This window comes from Perna viridis, chromosome 3, assembly GCF_037379345.1.
Source record: "Perna viridis isolate PV_CMFRI_1.1 ecotype Kerala chromosome 3, ASM3737934v1, whole genome shotgun sequence".
Lineage (NCBI taxonomy): Eukaryota > Metazoa > Mollusca > Bivalvia > Mytilida > Mytilidae > Perna > Perna viridis.
Window position 1 is genome coordinate 57,130,230 of NC_142447.1, and position 24,037 is coordinate 57,154,266.

Genomic DNA, 24,037 nt, shown 5'->3' on the forward strand with positions numbered 1-24,037 from the left:
ACTTGTTTTGTGAATTACCTGAAATGCTGTTTCTGCACATATTACATACAAATCTGGGCCAAATGATTCTGGGGCATCTATAGCTGGTTTGCTCTCAGCTACATTCCTTAATAAACTGTAGGCTTTGTGGAGTGGTTGATTCTTCTCCTTTCCTGTCAAAAACCATATTTATGATATATACTCAGTGAATAGAAAATGAATACAACTTAAAAATTTAGATAAGATTTTATCTATTTTAGAGTGAGGTGTTCTTTTCATTAACACAGGTATGGTTCATAGATAAAAAGATATTAAAATGATCATGTCTATATTTTTTAATTGCTTTTTGTAAATTATTCTTCGAGCTGATGTACATTGTAACCACTGATTTATCGATTATGACACTATAGCATGCGAAGGCTATTTCAGCACCACTGGTATATTCACACCACAATGGAAGAGGGTGGTTTTGCATGCTGTAAAACCTGCATGTATTGAAATACTTGTACCAAGTCTGGACCATTGCGTACCTGCTGCTCTGGTGGTGTAATATCTATTTTGTCAGAGTTAATTTGGACTTCACTTGATTATGGATCGGATTAGCGTTTGGTAATTTTGTTGTTACCCTATTTTCCAGTATTGCCATTATCAGACTTTTCAACTTATTCAATAAAAAAATATTAATCATCTTTGCCATTGATTCTCTGGGATGTCACAAGAAGAATCAGTATAATTAATCTATTTTGTGTAGAAACGAAGTTCAATAGTTTAAAGTACTTCATTATTACAATCATGGTCCAACAGGGGAATACCAAACAACAGAAAAAAAAGATACACAATGTAAGTCTGAGCAAATACCAACTATAACAAGAATATTATTTGTAACTGTAATTTTTGCCAATAATTGTTTTTGAAAGAAATAGATGGTAAAAGAGGTGCACCATCTGGAATTATGGAAATACACTATTTGTATCTTTGTAAACAAGAAATTGTTCACTTAATAGCATAAATAGTCAAATAACTAAAATACAAAAAAAATTGGAGCAAGAAAAATTGAATTTACAGTTGTTTTTGTGTTTGATATGCTATTTTTTTTTATTCTTCATCCTTATCATAATATTGAGCTGTACATGTATGTCTCCAACCTACAAATATAATGTTGATGGAATTCCTAGTTTTACATCAAAGTGCCCTGCATTTATTTTGAGGATATACACTGACTTACATGTACAAATTATTTTATATACAATATAGACAGCCAATATACACTGTAAATAAACAAGGAGTGGGGAAAAATTCCTTTAATTTTGTCAGTTATTGCCTTAAATTATTGTCTAAATTATTTTGTATATATGTACATTGGATATTGATATAGTATATATTCAGATTCATTTCAGTGTATGCTGATACTATATTCATTACAAAAAGTTATGAAAATGTTACATGATTTACCTTATTTAATTTAAGTGAAATAATGTGTGACAAGAGTTTGGACAGCACTTATTATAAAGGAACAGAATGGTGGCAGACACATAATTTTCCAGCAGAATTAAGGAAAATTTGATTATATTCCAGTCATAAAAAAACAAACTCGCAACATGTACATTAGTACACAGTGTACAAAATGTATGTATTGTGTATGTTTCAGCCTTGTGATTTTGTCATGGGAGACAACACTTAGCAATTAGAATCTCTCTGTAAAAATAAAAATGAAGTTTGGAATTTACTATGCACTGATATTCCATGAAATAAAACCATCCACCAATCTTCAATCTTCAATCAGTGTCATTATCAACAGGACAACTCTCATGCATGTTGAACTCTATATTGTTTTATATATTGTCTCCTTTGTAAATCCTCACTTGTATTTAACATGACCATTATGACTGAACTCTACACATTGACATACTCCGAAATAGAGTGGGGAAATGCTCTCTGACTCACGAGAGGTCTGGGAGTAGGCCGGAGCATCAACAGAGCAGCCCAGCTGCTAGTAGGACATACTCAGACTGAGATCCTGAAGGCTGAGATCAGCTACCTCCAACTACTAATAGACATCTACTCACACAGTCCCCGAAAGGAGCTGTTGTGCAAGATCTGCAAGGATAATCAAGACCATAAAAAAGACCAATCGGACTGAAGTGAAAGAGTAATCAAGGGAACCAAGGTTCTAGTGGTGATCAAAAGAATGTAATACAGGGACAAAGACCAGACATGGAAAACAGATATACAAAACAAAAAACATAAAGTAACTAAAATAATACATACAAAGTAACAAAAGCAAATGAGCAACTCGGCGCTCCAATAAAAACTGGGAGCATGGACTAGGTGTACCTGAAGGATAAGTGTCCTCTGCTTTTCTATAAACATACGCCAAGTTGCTCATAAAAAGTCAAGTCTGGAGTAGACGAAGGAGGAAAGGAAAACTATGATACGTTGAACAAATCAGTTTTCATGGCCCTGATGGAATTACACCGTAATGATCCACAAGTTCATGATGGAGACCATAAAACTTATGTAGTGATGACTTCAGTCTTGTACCAACATAACCCAGTCCCAGAAGCCTACTTGTTAGAAGTCTAGTGCAATACAAAAAGTCTGCGTAGTTTCGGCAAGCTCTGGCATAATATATGAGTTATGATATGAACACTCCATATGCAGGTACTGAAGGGATGTTGCCACAGATGAAAGGAAAGTTGACGATTCTGGATGAAAAGTCATCACATTTGTCGTAAAGTTTGGTCAAAAGTTTTCCCTTACCATCAAAGTGTAGGTCAAGATATGAGGCTGACTTCACAGTGTCTGTAGTATCCTTTATCTCAAGTTCTTTGGGGTAGATGCAACAGATAAAATCCCCAAAATTAAGATTGTTTAAAGATAATACATCATCTATATAGCAGAAACTGAGCCTAGCTAAACAATATTCTTTCTTTTGGATCAGATCAGCTATAAAGTCAGCCTCATAAGAGTGTAGAAATAGGTCAGCAAATAGAGGAGCACAATATGTTCACATTGAAATGCCGACTGTTTGTTGAAAAACTCGTCCACCACATTGGAAAAATATGTTGTCAATAAAAAAAAACAGCATTTTGTAAACATCATATGAAACTTTAATTGCAAGGGAATTACAGTAACTTAATACGGCATGTTAGAACTGTCAAATTTGTGATACAAATTTTTGGTCGTTCCCTCCTTGGGACTCGTACCGCTGTGACATCTATGGCAACACCACCTGCACAAAGTCCAGCGCCCTACACCACTCGACCACCTAGGCTATATAAAAATATAGCTTTCACTTGCCGGGTCATTCCTCCTCGTACTAGGATTAATCTAGGGCTGTAACTTAGTACACAATGTATGGTAGTACGGGACAGTTCATTTAGATGTTATTATGAAGGATAGAGGCTCAAATTAATTATGCTTGTCACAACAAATCAATATTATACAAACGTCTCAGAATGTAACGATTCTATTCGCTACACTGCTCCATCGGATCAAATTGATACAGGGAAGATGTGTAAACGTATAGGAAGGTTTGAAAATTATATATATATATATATATAATTTACCAGCATGTTTCTGGGCCGCTGAAAGCAGAGTTCGAATACTTGTATCCATAATGGCTAGTTTAAAAGTGTAACTTCACTGTTTTCGCATTTCAACTTAATCAGACGACGCCATGTTGTTTGACAACTTCTGTAAATCGGTCTACGCTAAAATAATTCTTTGGTCGGACCCAATTGGTGTACTCATTAAACGTTTTATCGACAAAAAATTTCGAAAACAGCAAATATGCTAAATGTTTAAAAAATTAAAAAGAACATTTTTATTGTTTTTTATAAATTAGCTTAATAATGCGAATTAATATATCGTCTTAGTAACATAAACCACTTCCGTTATTGTAATATCCGGTTTTATGATGGTTCCCTGTTTGAAACAACTGTTCTAATCGTTGAATTATCTCATACAATCAGTTGAAATAGAGTAAACTCTTTTTTAAAATATGAATACATTTATTTTTTAAAACGTTTGATATATTTCCGATGGCAAGCTTTGGACCAAAACGTGTTGGCTCAGGTGGCACATCTTCCAAAACTGCTGCGAAATCTAAGCCTGATCAACCTGGTCGATTAGCAAAACCATCAGATAAGCTGAATCCCAAAACAATTGATCCTGCAAGTGTAACTTTTGTCACTTTTATCTGTCAGTGTCTGCTTGGTGTGCTGAGGTTTTTTTTTCTTCACTAGAATATTACTAAAGACAAGTATCAAAACTGCATCCTTTAGTGCGAGCAAAGTCCAAAGCAAAGTATCAGGTTCCAATTTCAGCAAATTAAACTTCATGTGATTTACCATTTTGCCAAGTTTTTTTTCAGAAATTTTTCATCAGTATATAAGTAGATTCCAAATATTTCTAAATTAATCAGAAGAACTGATACGGTTCAGTGTTTAATTGCAGGGTTTTACATGTATTTAGATCTCCGGAAGTAAATAATATAGATGCCTTTTAAATGCTTTGTTTAGGCTGCATTTATACTCTATCTGAAGCTTTATAATGTACATAGGTATTGTGTTTTGCTAATGGATGATGGTTGTGTGAGAATGATGAATTCTTAGAAGAATTTCTATACATTTAAGAGTGCCTAATATCCAGTTGCAGATCCAGGTGGTGGTCCAATGGCTCACCAGACCCACCCCCAAGCTTGACAAATTTCCCATGTGTATGGTTAATTAACATTTGAAATAAATTATCACCTTGCTAATTGTTTTGATTGCAATATCCATATGACTATGGATCAATCATTGTTATATCCCTGTTAATTGTAAAAGTAACACATTAAGGAAAACTTCAAAGTGAATTAAATGCAGACTGTACATGATTACATACAGGGGTCAGATGTCTTATTTTGAAAGGTAAATAAAATTTTTCTACTACTGTATATAGTCGCCTATAAGTTAGATTTTTGGGACTAAATTTTTAAATGCTGGGAAGGGTTCCTACTTATAGAGGAGATCTAGCTTACGAACTAAAATTTTCAGCATGAAAATGTCAAAAGCTTGATAATTGATACAAGCGTGACACCAACATTGAACAGCCAGACCGGCGCTGTTTATACCCCAATTGATATTAAATTGTAAATGTCAGTTTTAGGAAGACTGTCTTAAAAAAATGAGTTGTTAGAGTTTCATAGAATTTTTATTTTATTCTTTGTTGTTTACTATATTTGTGATTTTAATTTTGGTTATTGGTTGTACCAAAATTAGAATGAATGAGAAAATGGCTGCATCAAAACAATCCACATGGCTTGTCAAGAATTTAATTACTAACTACTGTCAAAACAACTCTGTCTTGTCATTTATTTCAACATTTATTGAAGTTATCAGAACAAGTCAGCAGTGGTGATCAGCCAATACTTGTTGTAATTAAGGAATTATAGCAATGCAGCTGTCAGAAATCAGTCCAACTTACAAGTGGGTCGAGGCTAGAATCCAGAAATTTTGGACTGAAAAGGGGGGTCTCACTTATAGGTGGATTGACTTACATTCAAGTATGTACGGTAAAATGTAACTTGGTGCAGCATTTTGTGCATGCAAGAAGATTTACATTTTAAAATTTTTTAAATTATATGAAATAATTTACAATAATTAACTCACAAATCTACAAACAATATGGTGAATTCTAGCACACAAATCTGTCCATGATAGTTTAAATCTACATCTATATAATACTGTTTTTAATAGAGTGTGTTTGACACGCAAAACAGTTGGCACTGATACAAGTACTACAAATGGACGTCACATTAACTTTCAACATGAGTAGAACATATATCAATATATATGTACAAGAATATGTTTCATGTTATCATTATGATAATCAGGCCTTTCATCAAGAGGCGATACCAGGTACTTTTACCCTTCTAAACTATTGAAAGGTACCTCCAGAATTTTAAAATTTCATACATTTTTATTAAACAAAATGATGAAAAGTACCTCCTTCAAAAACCAAAGGTACCTGCAATGCAAAAAAATAATGAAACCCCTGGATAATAATTTTGAAGCCTCTCCCTCCTTGCCTTTCCCTAAAAATATTGACTTCAAGATAAATATCTTTTGTCAAACAGTCCTGGCTCCAATCAAAAGTCTGAGCAGGATGACAATATTCAGCCTAGAAAACGTCCCAATTCCACTTTGGAAGAAGTATCTGTTACTCATGGAAGATTGCCTGAAGAATCAGGTCTAGAATGTTCATGAGACCTGCATCTTAAACTTTATCCATTATGTCCAAAAACTTCTCATAAAGAAAGTCTTTCTTTTTGGCAGAAATATAACCACTTCGTTTCGAATAAGACCTATTCATGAATTTCTCGTTACAAAGTATAGTGGTCGCAACATAACATTTCAGTGCTCATGGCTAGAAAGACATGCAGGCATCATTTACATGTATTTACCCTCTCAAAACAGTTGCTTTGTAGTCTAGTGTCTTTTATTTGGATTCGATAATTTGGGTGTGTTATCTTCAAAATCTCTTTTAGATATGGCCCACGAACACAATAGGCTGGCAAAACATTTCTTAAACACAATTTTTAACTCTTTTAAGTCATACTAAAGTACATCAAACAATTTGTCATGCAATCAATATCAATTTGGGACCAACCACAATTTTTTTTTCTGGATCCACCAATGATATCTTTATTTTCCTATCAAGTACCCTCACAAGTGTCAGACAATTCAGTTCTTAATACAGTGATTTAAATTCAATAATTAAACCCCTGACAGTTGTATACATCCAAGAACAGTATAAGCATCAATTAATACTAATTTGATATTTATAATAATGTATACTATTACAATGACAATATGAGGAAGGCAATGGCCTTAAGCAGCTGTTAAGTGGGAGCAAAATCCGAAGCAAAAGTGTCAGGTTCCCTTTTCAACAAATTCGACTCCATGCCAATTATCATTTTGCCAAATATTTAAGAAATTTTTCATCAGTAATAAGTGGGAGATGGCAAAGGGCATTCCAAATATTTATAAAATTGTCAGAAGAACTGGTCTGGGTTTGGTGTAGATTGCAGGGTTTTATCAAGTAGCTTTATAAAAAAATTGCATAGATGTCTTTTTCGTGATTTGCTAATAGACGAAAGTTTTTCAAGTGCAGTTGGTTGAATTTTAGACAAATTTCTATGCATTTAAGAGGGAGCTTTGCTCGATTTCAAGTTTTGTAGCTTAAACTGTTAAAACATTCTTTGCCAAAGTTTATAGTCAATTCTTCCTAAATTTTAAGACTTGCATTTATCAGACAGACCCTCAATACAGCTAATTTGTCTCTGTATAGAAGGCTCTTTTTATCCCTGTATTGGTGGTTATTTGGCTGTACACAGTTCTTAAAGTATTTAAAGCTGAAAACGGTATGTTCAGTGTTCATTAATATTAATTAACTAATCTATAGTGAGATAGGTTTGATTGATTTTCCAGTTTTATGCTTAAACTGTAAAAACAACAAATCAATTGTTATCTGGTTACCTAACCATCAACAAATAGAGATCTGTGAATACTAACTATCCAGTTATGGGACTCTGTTCATAAAAAAAGGTGGGGTCTTCACAGTTTTCAGTATATACTCAGTAGTTGTTGTCATGTAACTTTAGAAAAGTTATTATTATTGATGTTAGCTGCAGCCCCATGCAGGTTCGGGTGTCATAAGAATAGGCCTGCAGCAGCGCTAAGCTTGTTGTAAAAGGCGACTAAATAGTGCTCAGAAACCTAGCCAGGGGCTAGGCGCTCTGCCCACAGAGCAACTGGGATGTGTGCCCCAGGTGGTGGAATGGGATACCCCTGGCGTGTTACATGCTGGGATTGTTAGGCTATAATATTGAAAACCTGACCACAAACCATAGTGGTGCACCGTGTTGGGAAAGATGCCACATTCCTCACACGTTAAAGAAACCTGCTGTGGTATTCGATAAGAGTAGGAACCTTTGCACTCCGCCACAGGAGGCTAAATTGCCCAACCTTACCCATCCCTCCCCTTTTTCTAGTGGCAATCAAAATTTATCGACCTTATTATCCTTGTGTCCCATCCCATTTTTCATTTCATCATCATTTCTTGTTCATTTTATCATCCATTTCATGTTCATCGTCTGAATATAGCTGAAATATTGCTGCTTGGACGTTAAACCCCAAACAATCAATCATGATGTTAGCTGCCTCTTCAATTGTTATGAATTTCCTATTTTCCATTTTCAAATTTTGCATTTTATTCATACAAAAAGGGGGTGTCCCATAATTGCACAATAACTGTGTAGAATGTTGTATTGTGTAAGGAAGAACATAATAAGTGTCACATAATATTAACGTAACAATACTTGTAAATATCATCAATGTCCTCTCGTGTAGTTCTATATATTATCAATAACTTCAAAACACTTCAAGCAATTTTCATGAAACTTTGTTGAATTTTTTATTAGTGTAAGCTGCTTTTGATTTTTATGTATTTTTTGTCAAGTTAGGTCCCTGCAGGCATATATAGCTGGGCTTTGCAATTCATTTTATTATATCTTACTTCAAAGTCAATGCACATAAAAAGTAAAATTATATAAGGACAAACAGCTTATGAAAAGATACAGTCAAACATATGAATTGTTAAAATATTTTAACTCATTACAAGTACTTTTCTCAGCTACTTATTTCTCCGTTTGCATACTTGTTAAATTTCACAATAGAAAAAGAAAAAGACTTTATTTGCACAAACATATTTACAGTAAATGGTTAAGGCATGAACAGAAACAGTACAATGTAATATACATAAATTTATGACCATGGTGTGACAGTGGTGTAAATCTGATCAAAACAGATAAATATATAGTTTTAACATTATATATTAATATAATTTTTGTTAAATTAAATTGACCTTCGATTCCAACATTCATTCATGAATTTGATAGTTACCGTTTAATATATATATGCTATGTCTCTTGGTGTGAGGTGAGGTTTTGATGAAGAAATTAAATCATGGTTGTCCAATTTCATTCTGTTTTGATTTCTTTGCGGTGTGTAGTGGGTGCACACAGAAAGAAATGATATTCATCCTCTATGTTCCCACTATCATATGATTTACAAGTATGTTTTTTTTTCTATATATATTTTTGTACCAACCCCTTTCTATTTCTAGTGCATGTGCACTCAAACGAAATTTACTTATGATAGATCTTTCTATTTTAGATTTACATAAATCAGTATATGGGGGTCTTTTAGACGGAATAAATATTTTATGGAAAAATGACAGTTTTTCACTCATAGCTAGTAATCCTACTAAATTTTGCTTAAACTGATTGTGTAGTCTTTGTTCCATTCTTAAAATGCCGAGGTAGCAGAAAGATTTTACTGTTTCTAGCATATTTTTATCAATACTAAAGTGGTTGAGAAAACTTTTACCATTTGAATTGAATATTATTATTTTTTTTATTTTTTTTTGTGTTTACTTAGAGTTTCCATGAAATGCAATAATCATTAAGAATGTTAAGTGCATTTTGCAGGCCGTTTTCTGTTTCTGACAGCAGAATAATATCATCTGCATACATCAGTGATGTAATTTTCAAATTACCAATAAATATTGGTTCATTGTTCCCATTTTTAAGCTGATCAAAGATAACATTTATAAACAGATTAAAAAGGGTCTGACTGAGGACATCACCTTGTTTAACTTCACAACTGGAGGGAAAATATTGACTTAAACCTTTTTGGAATTTATTTTGGCATTTTGTGTTTTGATACATAAAATAAATGATATTAAAAAAAATTTTATTCGGGACTTTATATTTTGATAATATATAGAAGGGCCCTCTCGCCAAACCGTATCAAACAACTTTTTAAAGTCTATAAAGGCGACATGGACTTTCTTTTTCTTTCTTTTGTAGTTATCTATTATTGATTTTAAGGTAAAAATGTGATCAGTAGTTCTTGATTTTGGTTTGAATCCAATTTGATTTTTATCGATCAGTTAATTGGATTCAATAAATTGATACAATCTTTCATGAATAATGTTATTAAAATATTTACCTAGATTAGAGGTAATTGGTATCTCTCTATAGTTTGGTGGATCTGATTTATCTCCTTTTTTAAATATTAAAGAAATGTAACTGTGTAAATACATGTATTTTAGATATAACTACACAATAACTAATACTTTAACTACAATACTTTAAAAATTTTGTAATCTTAATTCAAATAAAAACTCAAATTCAGCACAAATTGCCCATTCTTGTCTTCATTGTTCAAAGTTCTGTTAAATTGATATCTTATTTTTCTTTTACAGTTTGCTTCATCTCCAAAGAGTCAATCTTCCTTTGCTGCAGTTTATACCAAAGGAGGTGTACCATGTCGGTAAGATTTAGAGGGGGTGTTCAGTTTAATTTCAGAAACAATGTTTTATTTCATACCAAAAGAGGGAGTCTTTCTCATTAAAAATTAAAAATTTCTATCATTTGAAATATTTTGTCAGTCTAAACAATTGAATATGTTGTAAATACTGTTTGGACAATGGGTCTTATAAAGCAAAGGTTTTGATCAAAGGTTTGGTATTTTTATGAATGATTGCAACCATATGTTTTGCAGTTTATGGCTTATATGCTGAAAACCATAAAAGATATAAGAGACATTTGATTGATGAAATGATTCTATATAAAATTTTCAAATGGTGCTAGGATGGTTCTCTGAGACAGATACATTATTTCATGATTTTGTTCTTCTTGATTAATTAATATGGCCACCACATTTCTAACTTTTGCAGGTGAGGAATTAAGTCTCTTACATTGATTTTTCAAACCTTATTTTGGTCAAAATTTCTGCAATGAAATTTCAAATTGTGACTTAAAACATTTTACTAAGATTTGTACATAACTAACATGGAGATCATGAGATTTACAAAATCCTCCCTCAACTCTACTGTATCAATTAGTCTTCCAGAGGTCACCCATTAGGACTTTAATTATACCCCACTCTATGCGTGGGTGGTATATTGGAATCACCTTATCTGTTCGTCTGTCCATCATTCTGTCTATCTGAATTTCATAGCAATTATCTTGGCTCCCAATGGATGGATTTATTATACCCTAACTCATTAGAGTGGGTGCTATATTGCAATCACTTTGTCCGTCGATCTATGACACTAATTTTGTAACAGATATCTCAGTTTCTACTGAAGGGAATACTTAGATAATTTGGTGTATTACTTCTGCATGGCGACTTGTACTGTGTCTCCCTTTCCCAGGTTTAATAGTGCTGCGGACGGCTAAGGATTTTTCGAACTTAAATGGGCCTAGAGGGTATCTGGCTATACCACATGTCAATGGAAAAATTAACCAATGTAGTTTTTGAAAATCATTCTTTTTTAACTGAAAAGTGGTAGAGTTTTCAGCTATTTTAGCATTAATTAGAGGAGGGGTCAAAGATCAATAGACCCCAATACACTTTGATATGTGATTTAAGTGAAATCATCGATTGTAGGTAACGGAAAACAAGTAACATGTAAAGATCATATGTATAGATCATATGTATGTATATGGAGTCTTTTTGAGAGGTAAAAAAAAAGTTTTTATTGCGTCTGAACTTCTTATTTTTGCGTTAGAATTTTTACAAGGAATCTGGTTTGTTTTTATCAAATAGTTTAGTATAATCCGTGCAGAGCAGCATCAGATCCAGAGGGGGTGCATGGAATTGGCTTCCCCCTTTTTATTGGAAACTTTGTCATTTTCATGAGTAATATTGACAAAAATAGTAAATAATATCCTAGCACACACACCCTTTCCTGAGGAACCCCGGCTGGCGTCCTCCTTTTTACAGTGTGGATCCGCCATTGCAGAGGATATTGCATTTCAAGCATCAGCCTGGCACACAGTTAAACATCATAAGACTTAAATATTGCACATACTTCCATGCAAAGTTCAAAGCTGACAGTTTATGTATTGTCAAATTTATTACGAAGTCCAGCCTGATCATGAACCCCCGAGTCACATTTTTTGTTTGAGAATCCCTGATTCATGGTTTTAAAAATCTTGACAGTTTTATTTGAAGTCCAAGCATACAAAGACAAATGCAACAAAAAAATATGTATACTTGTATGTACAAAAAGTAATCTCAATACCTTAAGTCTTTTCTTCAAAACTTAAGGTAGACTCGATACTTAACATGTGTATGTTCATAAAACAGTCCAGAAACTAGACAAATTGCCTGGAAACGATTCCGTGTTATACAATTTTAGTACAATTAATAGTTTAAATATGTGAAAATTTGCAACTTCAAACTCATTTTGCAATGCCTATTTTGCAGATCGAATCGAGAGCGTTGTGTTTATTTTATTCGTTATTCAGTAAAGAATACTTAGATATACATTGTAATATTCTACATTGTCTTATTATCTCTTAATCATTGAAAATGCACTAAAATGCGACCATTTTTAGGAGCAATTTTGTTTTGTGATTTAATAGTCAACTTGTGTCGGAAAAAGTTCTTTTTTTGCATTTTTGAAATTGTATACATGTGATCTTGACATGTTATTTGTTTCCCAGTACCTACAATGAATGATTCCACTTATATTACTTATCAAAGTGTATTGGGGTCGATTGATCTTTGACCCCTCCTCTAATTACTGCAAATTAGCAGAAAACTTTACCGTTTTTCACTTTGATAAGTACGATATTCAAAAACTACATTAATTTATCTTTCCATTGACATATGATACAGCCATATACCCTCTAGGCCCATTAATCTCGAAAACTAAAGCACTTTTGATACCTGTCCGCAGCACTATAACTGAAATGGTTGAATGGAGGTATTTTTTATTACGACGTAGCATGCAACATCTTGTTTCAAATTTGGTGTGTAGATGAAATTCATAAAGATGGGGCATTAGGTGTAAGCCATTTTAGGTGCTATGGGATATCAACTTCTTGTTTCATCATGTTCATGAGACTTTGCCACTTTTCACAATATGGAATGGTAGAGAAAATTTTCTTCACAAAAATCTAGACTCCCAATGGATGGATTGATGTTAAATTTGGTTTGTGGCTTCATATAGAGTTGTTTTAGTTATTTTACATTATTAAACTTCTGTATAAGTGGGGTATGAACTTCATGTTAGAAATTATTTTTAAAAATGTATGCCCTCATGTATATAGATAATTTCCTAGTTATGATTTTTACACTTTTTTTCCCATGGACCCCTACCAAGTATAGGAAAATCACAGAGCCTATAGTTTTTGTTTTGTACTATTTAGTTAATCTACATGATAGGATGTTTCTAGTACTAAGCACTTTCAATGCTGTAGATAAAATGGTAAAGTAGGCAGTGTTCTGCTACGCATTAAACTTTGTTTTTTATGAATATTTTCAGATTGATCCATGGATCAGTAAAACACAAGTTAGCATGGGATACCATTCCAGAACAAGTTCCATTCGATCCTGTACTGATCACATTGTCAGAGGTATCCTTTTTTTTTTTTAAGAAATTCATCTTTTATAATGTATAAAGACAACAGCTTACTTAAATATGATTACAGCTAAGCATATTAAAATATTGATGATTAAAACACATTATGTTAAGTATGAGGTATAAGTGCATTAATCTTTGAATGGTAATTTGGTTATTTATTGGTTTGAGGGCATACCCCAGTACTTGTACATTGTTTTCCAGTTTTCATCTTGTAAGAATGGTTGTAAAGCATAATTTATGAATTAACTAGCTCTATGATTCACAGTGGTACTTAAAAAGAATTTTAAACTTCACAGCCAACTATAATAAAACAATGTACATTTATTGAAGCCAGTTAGATGCTCATTGCTTGATCTCTCTACAAAATCTGAATTTGTGGAAATGAATTTCATTATTATACTGTTGTTTGTAAATACAAAATGTATAAAAATCTTCTCCCTCACTTTTTGAGCTAAAGCTTTAAAATGATGTAGATTATTGAAACATGTTCTTCTGCTTTGGTCAGATATATTTAATGAATTTAGAGGTAGTCGATCATAGGAATTTCAATATTCCAGGATGGTACATTGTTTTTAGGTGTAGTACTTAATTTCCCATATATTCCATATGTTTAACAAAGGAAATTGTATTATATGTGCAGGGTATCATCTGTGTCTCCCAAACATAAAAATGTTTTATTAGGCAATCCTATGAGTTTTTGTGAAATTAGGAATGTATTTCATTCTTTTATCCCTTTAAAAACAGAAATGTGGTGGCCACTGACATTGCTTTAACAGTGATTATCCATGATTTCATTTTGTATAGTAAGGAAAGTTAAAGGATATAGAAAATTATTATTTTGTGGGACATGCTGTAGTTATGAATATGTTCATAATTGTTTTGTGTGTACCAGTAATTTATTTTTTATGTATTTCTCAGAGATTCCATGGACATTGAGTTATAAGCAAACTATGTTGGAAGAAAAATAATCATTTGAATAAATAAATTATTATGCCAAATGGTAGTAAAATTGTAATGTAGCAAATATTGTATATTTTGATATTAATGGGTATATTTATTTGTGATTTTAGACAGAATTTTCTATGATATCCTGAAAACTTGTAATATCCTGATGCAGGTCCAGCTATAATAAATGTTTATAATTTCAACTGAACTCATTTTTTCTTTAATTTGGAAATGTCTTGCCATCGTGTTAGTGCATTCACTGAGATATACATTTTATTTCTTTGAAAATTTTTGGTCCTTCATTGGTTTTTATTGCACAATTTATTGCTTTGTGATATCAAGTTCAAGGTTACATTCAAAATTTTTAACAAATAATTAATAAGTGGTGCATGTTTTATGGTGATTTTTCATTGCCTTAATCTAATTTTGTCGATTTTGGATGTTCCAAGTTGTCTTCTGCGGTTGCAGGATGATACTTGGTTAATAGTGAATGATTTCACCCTGATGTCAATAGTGCTTGGCAATGTTGGTCATTAATGTGTCTTTGTGTAGTAATTTGACCTTTTAGTTTATTTTGAAGAAGTGTTATCGTTCTGTTACTATTGATTTTACTACTTTTGCTATCAGGGCCCATCAGAGCGTTTACAATTATTTAATGTGATCTTTTTAAGTATTCATTATTTTTGTAAAGGTTATACAATGGTGCATTTTTTCTATTTTTCAAGTTACAATTTTGAAATGCAATTTTAGGTTATTGCAATTGCAACCCTTTCATCACTATTTTCAATTTATAAAAAAAAACATTGCACATTTCAAATTATTTAGAACGACAAGATTGCTACTTTTAGCCATACATGTATGTCCACTGATGCCTTAAAAAAAGTTGAAGTGCACAAATTTCATAACTCCTGTAAAATTTAAAGAATGACCAACTGCATATGGTGACTAACAGTCCTACAAAGTTTGAACAAAATCAGTGGACCAATTTATGAGGAGTTTCTTTAACAAAGTCAAGTGTGACAAACAGATGACACATGGACAGACATACTCTGGTGTATCTATGTCTGTGTCTGCAAAAAATGTTACCTGCAAATATTGATATACCTGTACTTGGACTTTTATTGGTCTGTTCTGATCTGATCAGTATCACCAAACACAACATTTGCATATTTTCTCTCACTTTTAGCTCATGAAAACTTAAATCATTCAAAAAAAGTTATTTTTATTTTCTCACCTTGGGCTTAGTCATTTATTTATCTTCTTGTAGGGATTACAGGAGAGTGTTCACCCATATGCCTTTGTTGCTAGAACAGGATTTAAAGAAATGTTAGAATCTGATGGTGCCATAGACAAAGTGCTGCCTCTTCTTTCAAGGGTGTGTTTTGGCATTAAAAATGCACTTGTAAGTTTCTAATTATTATAAACATTTTTGTCATTTATATTTTTTCAGGGTTTTTTATGGGAGGTTTTAAGTTGAAATTCATCATAATGTTGTGGCTTAATCATATAAAAAATGCTTTCCAAACATGAAACTTCATTATAGTGTTGTGGTTTGATCTTATAAAAGTGAAACAGGAAAGTAAATAAAATTACATGTACTTTGATTTTACTTAAAGATTGTTTGTGAAATCCAACAAAGGCTTTGAGACCACTGCTGTTTTAAATAAAGTGATAAATGGTGACCACTGTTCAGTCAGATTTAAAATATAGATTTGTTTTTACTATTTTCAACAACATCACATAGGTTGAACCTTTTCGGAATTCCTGTACCACTAAAATGTAAATAATTCACGGAGATTAACAGTTCTCGCCTTTAGCCACTAGCAGAAGCCTGGGCTAGTAAAAATTAATTTGGGCTAGAGAATTTTAAAGGAAAGGACTGGATTAAAGTTTTTCATTTACCTATCTTTATGTAACCTAAACAATCTTGCATTCATATATTGGTATGACACTGTCTCCATGGTCCTTGTATGCTGTCTTAAATAAACTTGTGCATTTCATAACTAGAAATTTGATTAATGGATCTTGAAAAAAAATTTGGGACAATACAACAACTACAATAACAAATAATTTTTTATTTAAGTGTTAACATTACATATTACACATCAATAAAAGAACATAGATTATCATAAAAGAGGCCAATCGATATCGGCTTATGAGATGTTACAAAAAAACAAACCACAAAAAGCAGGGTAAAAAATATAATACACTATAACACTGGAAACATTATACTAAATGAATGCATGTTTTCAACTATAAAACATTTTATGTACACAACTGGTTAAAATCGGAACCATTTCTATATATTTGACATTAAAAGTTTGTTACTGTTATCTGAAAACTAAAAGTCCTTATTAAAAGCACAGGCATTGGTGAATAAATCTTCTCATAAATTGGAGTCAAAATTACATTCAAACAAGAAATGTTTCTCATCTTAATACTATTATTGTTACAGTAAATACATAAACATTAATTCAGAGGTGTAGGTGGTTTATTATTTTGAGTTGTAGTGAACCAGATCTGAACAATGACTAAATATGTTATTCATTTCTGTTTTCTACAAGTTCAACATAATTTTCTGTACAGATAGTATGTTTAAACCATCTGTAAAACCTATAAACTTTTTTGTCTTTTGACATGGGCTTTTGATATTTGTCATCTGGGTAGATCACTTAAAAATGATGTGTTGCATACCATGGATTGTGTCTTATGACCTTGAACTTTAACCTCAAGGTCAAATTTCTGTTTTTTGGTGACAAACTTGTGTCCAACCTGTAACTTTTTGTCTTTCAGTGTAGGCTTTTGACATTTTGCATGTGGGTAGATCACGTAAAATTGATATGTTGTGTATAATGGATTGTGGCCTATGATCTTGAACTCATTTTTTTTTAGACAAACTCTTATTCAGGCTGTAACTCTTTTGTCTTTTGATGTTTGGCATGAGGGCTGACAGAGATGGATTCCATCTCAATGATTTCTAGTTACTGGTAGTATAAGTGCACAAGTCTTTATGAAATTGTAGGCATTTGACTTCAACAATAAACCACTTTGGGACTGAAAGGGATAAAAGAAAAAAACAGCCATTTTCCAGGCAATAACTTAAGCAAAAGTGTATGTATCTTTTTTGAAATTGTATTACAAGGTTTCATGCCACTGGAAGATTTTGATTGATTTAAGGGGTCAGAAAGGGGCTGAAATTAAACATTTCCTGTAACTTTTATACAATGCTTATTTCTACTGTCAATAATAACGACAAATTTTAAATTTATTTGACTTCTTTACTTGTGCTTTGTTTAACTTTTTATTACAAACCAAATTTAGAGCTGCATCAAGCTAGAATGTTGTGTCCTTTATTGGCCAAACTTTTCTGGGTTCAACCTGCGCATTCCAAAGCATTTTATTGTTGTTATTTTACACCAAACAACATCATAATGAATTGCCAGCCCATGGTAAAACAAATAATAAATTTGATTCAACCATGATTTTTTTTCTTTAATTCAAAATTATATTACAGCCCTTATGATTTACTCCTAGGGAAACAAGGATCCAGGGGTATTCTCTGCAGGTTTGGATGCCATGGCACAGCTGAGCAATTTGATTGGACCTCACCTTAATCCTCATCTCAAAAATCTTCTTGTACCGGTAGGCATTAAATTTTTATCATCACTGTTTGTAATATTTATACAGCCACAAAAAATTGAGGTGGTATAATGGTATGGTACTGGCATTGTCATTCCTGTAGTTGTAGTTGTCATTTGTAAAAAAATGGTTTTGTGTGATAACTTGGATACAAGTTGGTTGATCTTTATAACATTTAATAAGGTTTTAAACCACAAAAATAGGGGGTTATGGCTATTTTAGAATTACCACCATACCACCAAAGGAAGACTAGAATGTTTTGGGGTTATGACTGGAACCTTTTGGAATAAGGGTCTGAAACAAGCAGGGTTTTTTTGTTGGAACAATAACTTGAGTAAAAGGGAATGGATTGCATTTAAAATTTACTACAAGGTGCCATACAACAAAAGGAAGACTGGATTGATTTTTGGGGTTGTGACAAGAGCCAAGTAAGAATAAGGGGGGAACCAAGGTAATAGTAGTAATCAAAAAGACCAGACATGGAAAACAGACATACAGAACAAAAAAAACATAAAGAAACTAAAATCATACATACAAAGTAACAAAAGCAAATAAGCAACTCGGACTCCACTAAAAACTGGGAACATGGACCAGGTGCACCGGTGGGGTAAGCATCCCCTGCTTTTCTAAAACACCCATCGAGTTGCTCATAAAAAGTCAAATTGGTAGTCAAAAGAGGAAAGGATAACTATGACACATTGATCAAATCAGTTTTCATGAAACAGATGGAAACAAAGGAACCAGGAACAAGTATTTTTTGCTGATTTGTGATTGTTAACTTGAGTAAAAGGGAATTGATTGCTTTGAAATTGTACCTCAACCATACCCCCAAAGGCAGGTTGAGATTGATTTTGGAGGTTTTGACTGGAACCATTTAGGAATAAGGGGCCAAAAAATGACCACTTCAATTCTGGTGAAATTCTTATCTTGTGTCAAGTTTGAATGGTGTGTCCAACTTACCCTAAATGTTCAGAGTTGCACCTCTGTGGTCGCATCAAGCTGAGCCCTGCAAATAATTTTATTATAAATTGTTTCAATTTACTTGAAAAATTCTAACAAATTAATGTCTGTCTTGAATCATTTTTCAAAAAGAATCATTTTAAATAAAGTTATTTTGGATTTATCATAAGGGATCTTAGTTCTGCTTATCTTAGAAAAAAAAACATTTAAAATATAACAATAAGATCATACTCTGATTTAGGTGTCTAAAAGAATGATGGACAAGAAGTTTAGAGATAATGTTACAACAGCATTGCAGTCCCTTGAACAAAATGGTGGAAAGGTACAGTGAAACTAATTGCTTTCCATAACCCATACAATTGGAAGAAACACGTTTTTTTTTAAATAATAAATTTGGCTTACTTTTTGTCTCAACTGTGACAAAAGTTGCATAAGGTGAGACTGAGGTATTGTATTACCGACGTTTGTGTCCATGTTAAGATTTTATGTTAAGTTTGTTGCTAGGTCAATCATATTTGGTATGTAGATATATTGGCATCACTACATCACAATTTTGTATCACTCTCATGCCCCAACAGTCACAGTCTCATTACTTCAAAACTTCGAATTTGGTAAGATTTGAAAGTTAAGTTTTCAGAATTACTTCAATTTAACATGAACCACTTATACTAATTCAAACATATTTAGTATGAATTGCATTAGCATTACTACATCACAATTTTGTATTTTTTTTAATTTTAAAAAAAAATTTTTTTGCATGTACCCCCTCAGTCAGGGTGTATTGACTGAAATATCAAATTTCCTGTTGAGATTTCTTATTAGGTCAGGTTGACATGAAGTACTCATGCTACATTGTAGGTCAGTGGTATTTAGTGTATAGTTAATAGTTACATAACCATCACAACATTAAAATCTATATCTATTTTATGCATATTAAATATTGACCACATGTAACAGCGACCATGTGCAACAGGTCAGACATGTCTCTGTAATAACAATTTATATATCATTCAAATACATCAACATGTATGAATTAACAAAAAATTATTAAATTTACCCAGAAGATACCTGCCCAAAGATATGTAGTATTTCATCCTGAGACATTTTGCTATGTACCATGACATTTTCCTCAACATTAAATTTATAATTATTTTTATATAATCCTAATTTCTGTGTCCTCATCTGTAGCCACTGTGATAAGTGAAATAGTTCTCGATGGGTCTTAACACAATTTTATAATAAGATTTAATACCACAGAAAAAATGTTTGTATCAATTTTTAGGACTTTATGCCCCAAATGTTTAGAAATTAGGAGCCAAAATCTAGCATCAAATCAGAATTAACTATGTAGCTCAAATACATGTATAAGTTTATGGATCTTGTACCACAATGTCTCATACCACAAGAGTCAGACTGGGCATAATATTTGGGGTTTTGAAGTAAAAAATTTATGAATTAGGGGTTGAAAAGGACCAAAAACAACCATTTTTTTGGTTTCAAAAACTATAACATGAGTAAAAGGGCATGGAACTTCATGAAACAAAGTTTAACCACAAAGAAATACTTTTTTTTGGGGGGGATAACCTAAAGTCATTAGGATTATGAATAAAAGTGGTAAAGAAGCAAGCATTTTATAAAACTTTACTTAATTTATACTTATGAATACCAGTATATGTATAGATTTCTATGAAATGTCATACCACTGATGTCAGGTTGGTCTGGATTTTGGCGGTGATGACCATAACCATAAAGGGATAAGGGACAAAAAGGGATCAATAACAATTTCCCAGTTTTTTGGGCCGTGTAAAATGTATGCATCTCCGTAAAACTGTACAAGTAAGTTCTATACCAGAAAAGGAAATTTTTTATGGATTTAAAGGATTATTTACCTTACCTTTAAGGAATTAAGGACCGAAAAGGGGTCAGAAATAATCATTTTATTAAACTTTGTATGAATTTCTTATTTCTGATGTCTTATTGCAAATTTTAAAGATATTTGACCACTTTCATTGTGGTCAGATTCATATGCTGTGTCAACCATTTAATCACAATCCAAATTTAGAGCTGTATCAAGTTTGAATCTATACTTGTCCAAACTATTCATAGTTCAACCTCTGTGGTAATATCAAGCTGAGCCCTTCGAAAGCATGTTATTTAGAAAATAAATAGAAGCATTTTGTAGCTTTAAAAAAGAAAGTGTTACTAATTTAATGTATTGATATTTGACAGGATGCCTTGCCAGTGATCAAGTCCAAGATTCCAACATACACAACAATATATACTTGATAGACTATAGATGGAAGTGGTATACCCAAGTCTTTCAAATTATTCAGTATGTTGTACACATCAGGATTCAGAAGGATCTAATTGTGTTTAACTTTCTGACAGAATGTGCCTTATTAGGATCTGTAACAGGTTAAGGGTATAAAATTATCCTCTTGTACTTTCATACATATATCCATCTCATCTTTCAATTTTTTAACACAATACTATCAAAAGGGATTAAAGTTTCCTAGAAAAAATCATGATAATAACATTTCAAATATTTTGGAAAGTTTGGCTACTTGGTTAATTTTTGAATACTGGTTACAGTCGGGTCTATGTACATGTTGAAATTACAATCTAAATCAAATCTTTATTCATATATAGATTATCACAAGCAGAGTATAAATTAATCTATTGCAACTAGCATGCAAACACCTACATTCCATCTACCAACTGACCCCAGTTGATGGGTCACAACCACCAACATTACTTATAACCCACCGTTAGTTATGATTGAGTGTATGTCATGAATATCATTATGTGGGTTTTACCTACCATGGAATAAAATTTTAGTTTATATTGTACTAAAAGTGAACCAAAATTTTACCAATAAAGTAAGATTCACTGTGCTGTCTGTCAGTCCTGGAAAATTAGACCTGTCAAATGGTCTTTAAATTTGTGTGCTGTAGAATTTTATTTTATTTTAAATGTGATTTATGGAAATAATGGAGTAGAATGAAGTGTTATTTTATTCCCTTCAATGGAGTCAAGAAATATTATCCATTTACAAGAAATATGCTCACCAAGTACAGGTAGTTATTACAGAGTATCATTTTCTTGTTCACTACTTGCCAATGTATATTTATATTGCCTGTCAATAAAATGTGTATATTTTAATGAGTGATATTAATTCATTATGGGTTAAGAATTATTTTAATCTGTGGGAAATTAAAGTAACATGACACTTTAACATCAAATTTTCAACCTAAGTATTTTTTGTGTGAATGTAATACAAATGTTGGTCAAAATAGTAACATAGTGATAAAATTAAGTTCAGCAACTTACGTACTTGTACGAAATGCCCTCCCAAGATTCTATGATAACAATAAAGATTACGCAGCAACAAAGGAACTTGCGAAAGAGGAACAAAACTTAGTTGTAGAGGAGAGGTTAAAAGCGAAAAACAGATTGAAAAATGGCAACATAGGAAAGCAGTACAAATATACAATTAACTTGTACCACACATAATGCTCTATTCTAGTAAATTGAAGGGAAGCACATTCAACATTCCTGCAAATCCATCTACCTCAAATAGGAAAGGAAATTCATTGTAACAGTACCATTTTGAAAAAAAACTCAATAAGGAGATAAAACAATCACTACAGTCCATCAGAGCCTCTAAAATAAAACATTGTATTGAGGGTGCAGATAATGTGATATCGAACAATAAGAACAATCACACAATAAATACTAACTATGTCAACAAAGTGACAACTGAAAACGTGATGAAATCAAAACCAGAAAATCTACTCAACATCAGCTTGAAGACCTATTACAAATGGAATGTAGAGACACAGAATTTATACTAAAAAATGAACAGGAAACCTTAATGAGTGACACTAAAACTATTTTTAACAGCAGTATACATGAGAATATTCATAGTGAAAAGTTTAATCACATAGAATATCAGGAAAATAACATAAACAGAAACAATCCCTTGTCATTACAAAATGCAGGCACTGAGAGAGAAAAGGAGGACATGGTGGTCTACAACAAACCGACGGCAGTCAGTCATGCCAAGAAACCTGTGAAAATGATTTAAAAGAACAAACATGCCTCAAGCAAAAGCACCTTGGTCTCCAACATCCAATATCCAAGAAAACGGAATCTCACCAAAAGAAGATAAATTTAAAACAACCAAACGTACCCATACAACCAGAATTTGAACACAGGATATGTGCAAATATACCCAGCGAACTACAAACCCCGTATCGACAAATACATCCATTCTTACAACAAAGAGCAATAATACCAATGCATGTCCACAGCTATGCACAAAGACCGATATGGATCCATCCACCTCGTGTGACTCCGAATATAGTCACTCAAATGCAGTCAAAGGAATACTGAATATCAAAAATTTCTATGCGAATAAAGTATTTCTGATAGAAACTCTGAAATCTTGCAACATAGTCTGTCACAGAAGCATTGTCTCTTTGAATTTGAAAAGAAGAATCTTGAGTCATTTAACAATTGTAGTGCGTCAAATGTGTAGATAGGAACGATCCAATATGCCCTTTTAAAAAAAATACGAGGCTTTGAGGCTGTGCCATCATATGGACACCGGAAGTTGATCCATTTATAACAAGAACCACAGATGGAGGAGAAAGAATAGCGGTAGTATTACTTAATCTTGAAAGCTGTGAAAAACCATTATATATTTTATCAGTTTACTGCAAAGGGAAACAAGAAATACAACGACGAATTTCAAGAAACTACTGATGAACGAAACATGAGACAATCATCGCATACTGATCTTTGGTGACATGGACTCGTCTACACTCTGAAAACCTAGACACGAGAGACAAGCTATTTAAGAACTATTGTGATTCACTTGGTTTATGCCTACCTGAAAAGTATCCCAAGGGTTATATTTATATTCATGAAAACAGGAAACATTAATCACAAATTGATTATTGGTTGATCGATGAACACATAAAAACATCGTCAAAAAGGTTGAGATCATTCACGACGACCCAGT

The 24,037-nt window shown here is 32.5% G+C and overlaps 2 protein-coding genes across 8 annotated transcripts in view; one reads left to right on the plus strand and one right to left on the minus strand.

Annotated features, from left to right (window-relative positions):
• LOC148623038 (cilia- and flagella-associated protein 46-like) overlaps nt 1-3,683 on the minus strand; it is a 78,507-nt gene extending 74,824 nt beyond the window's left edge. For all 5 annotated transcript variants that reach the window (XM_088573504.1, XM_088573503.1, XM_088573502.1 and 2 more), the window contains exons 1-2: nt 3,549-3,683; nt 19-152 (exon numbers count right to left, since the gene is read on the minus strand). In XM_088573504.1, the coding sequence (XP_088429630.1) occupies nt 19-152; nt 3,549-3,597 (183 nt within the window). In that variant the 5' untranslated portion in view covers nt 3,598-3,683. The remainder of the gene's footprint in view (nt 1-18; nt 153-3,548) is intronic.
• A 210-nt stretch (nt 3,684-3,893) lies between these two features.
• LOC148623041 (PACRG-like protein) lies at nt 3,894-22,173 on the plus strand. Of its 3 annotated transcripts, XM_088573527.1 has the most exons (8): nt 4,709-4,892; nt 5,721-5,882; nt 10,294-10,361; nt 13,369-13,459; nt 15,680-15,814; nt 17,947-18,054; nt 19,253-19,333; nt 21,241-22,173. In XM_088573527.1, exons 2-8 carry the CDS (start codon nt 5,817-5,819, stop codon nt 21,295-21,297), a joined length of 606 nt encoding a protein of 201 aa, XP_088429653.1. In that variant the 5' UTR covers nt 4,709-4,892; nt 5,721-5,816; the 3' UTR covers nt 21,298-22,173. The 3 variants fall into 3 exon arrangements, with proteins under 3 accessions (XP_088429652.1, XP_088429653.1, XP_088429654.1); XM_088573526.1 differs by lacking the exons at nt 4,709-4,892; nt 5,721-5,882 and adding an exon at nt 3,894-4,154; XM_088573528.1 differs by lacking the exons at nt 4,709-4,892; nt 5,721-5,882 and adding an exon at nt 7,438-9,098.
• The last annotated feature ends 1,864 nt before the right edge of the window (nt 22,174-24,037 follow it).

What these genes read in the sequence shown, in the direction of transcription:
- LOC148623041 (XM_088573526.1), top strand. Translation starts at nt 4,023, where the DNA reads ATGGCAAGCTTTGGACCAAAACGTGTTGGCTCAGGTGGCACATCTTCC. An exon ending in ATCCCAAAACAATTGATCCT is followed by an intron (nt 4,155 to 10,293) that starts GCAAGTGTAACT and finishes TTTCTTTTACAG; the next exon opens with TTTGCTTCATCTCCAAAGAG. An exon ending in TACTGATCACATTGTCAGAG is followed by an intron (nt 13,460 to 15,679) that starts GTATCCTTTTTT and finishes ATCTTCTTGTAG; the next exon opens with GGATTACAGGAGAGTGTTCA.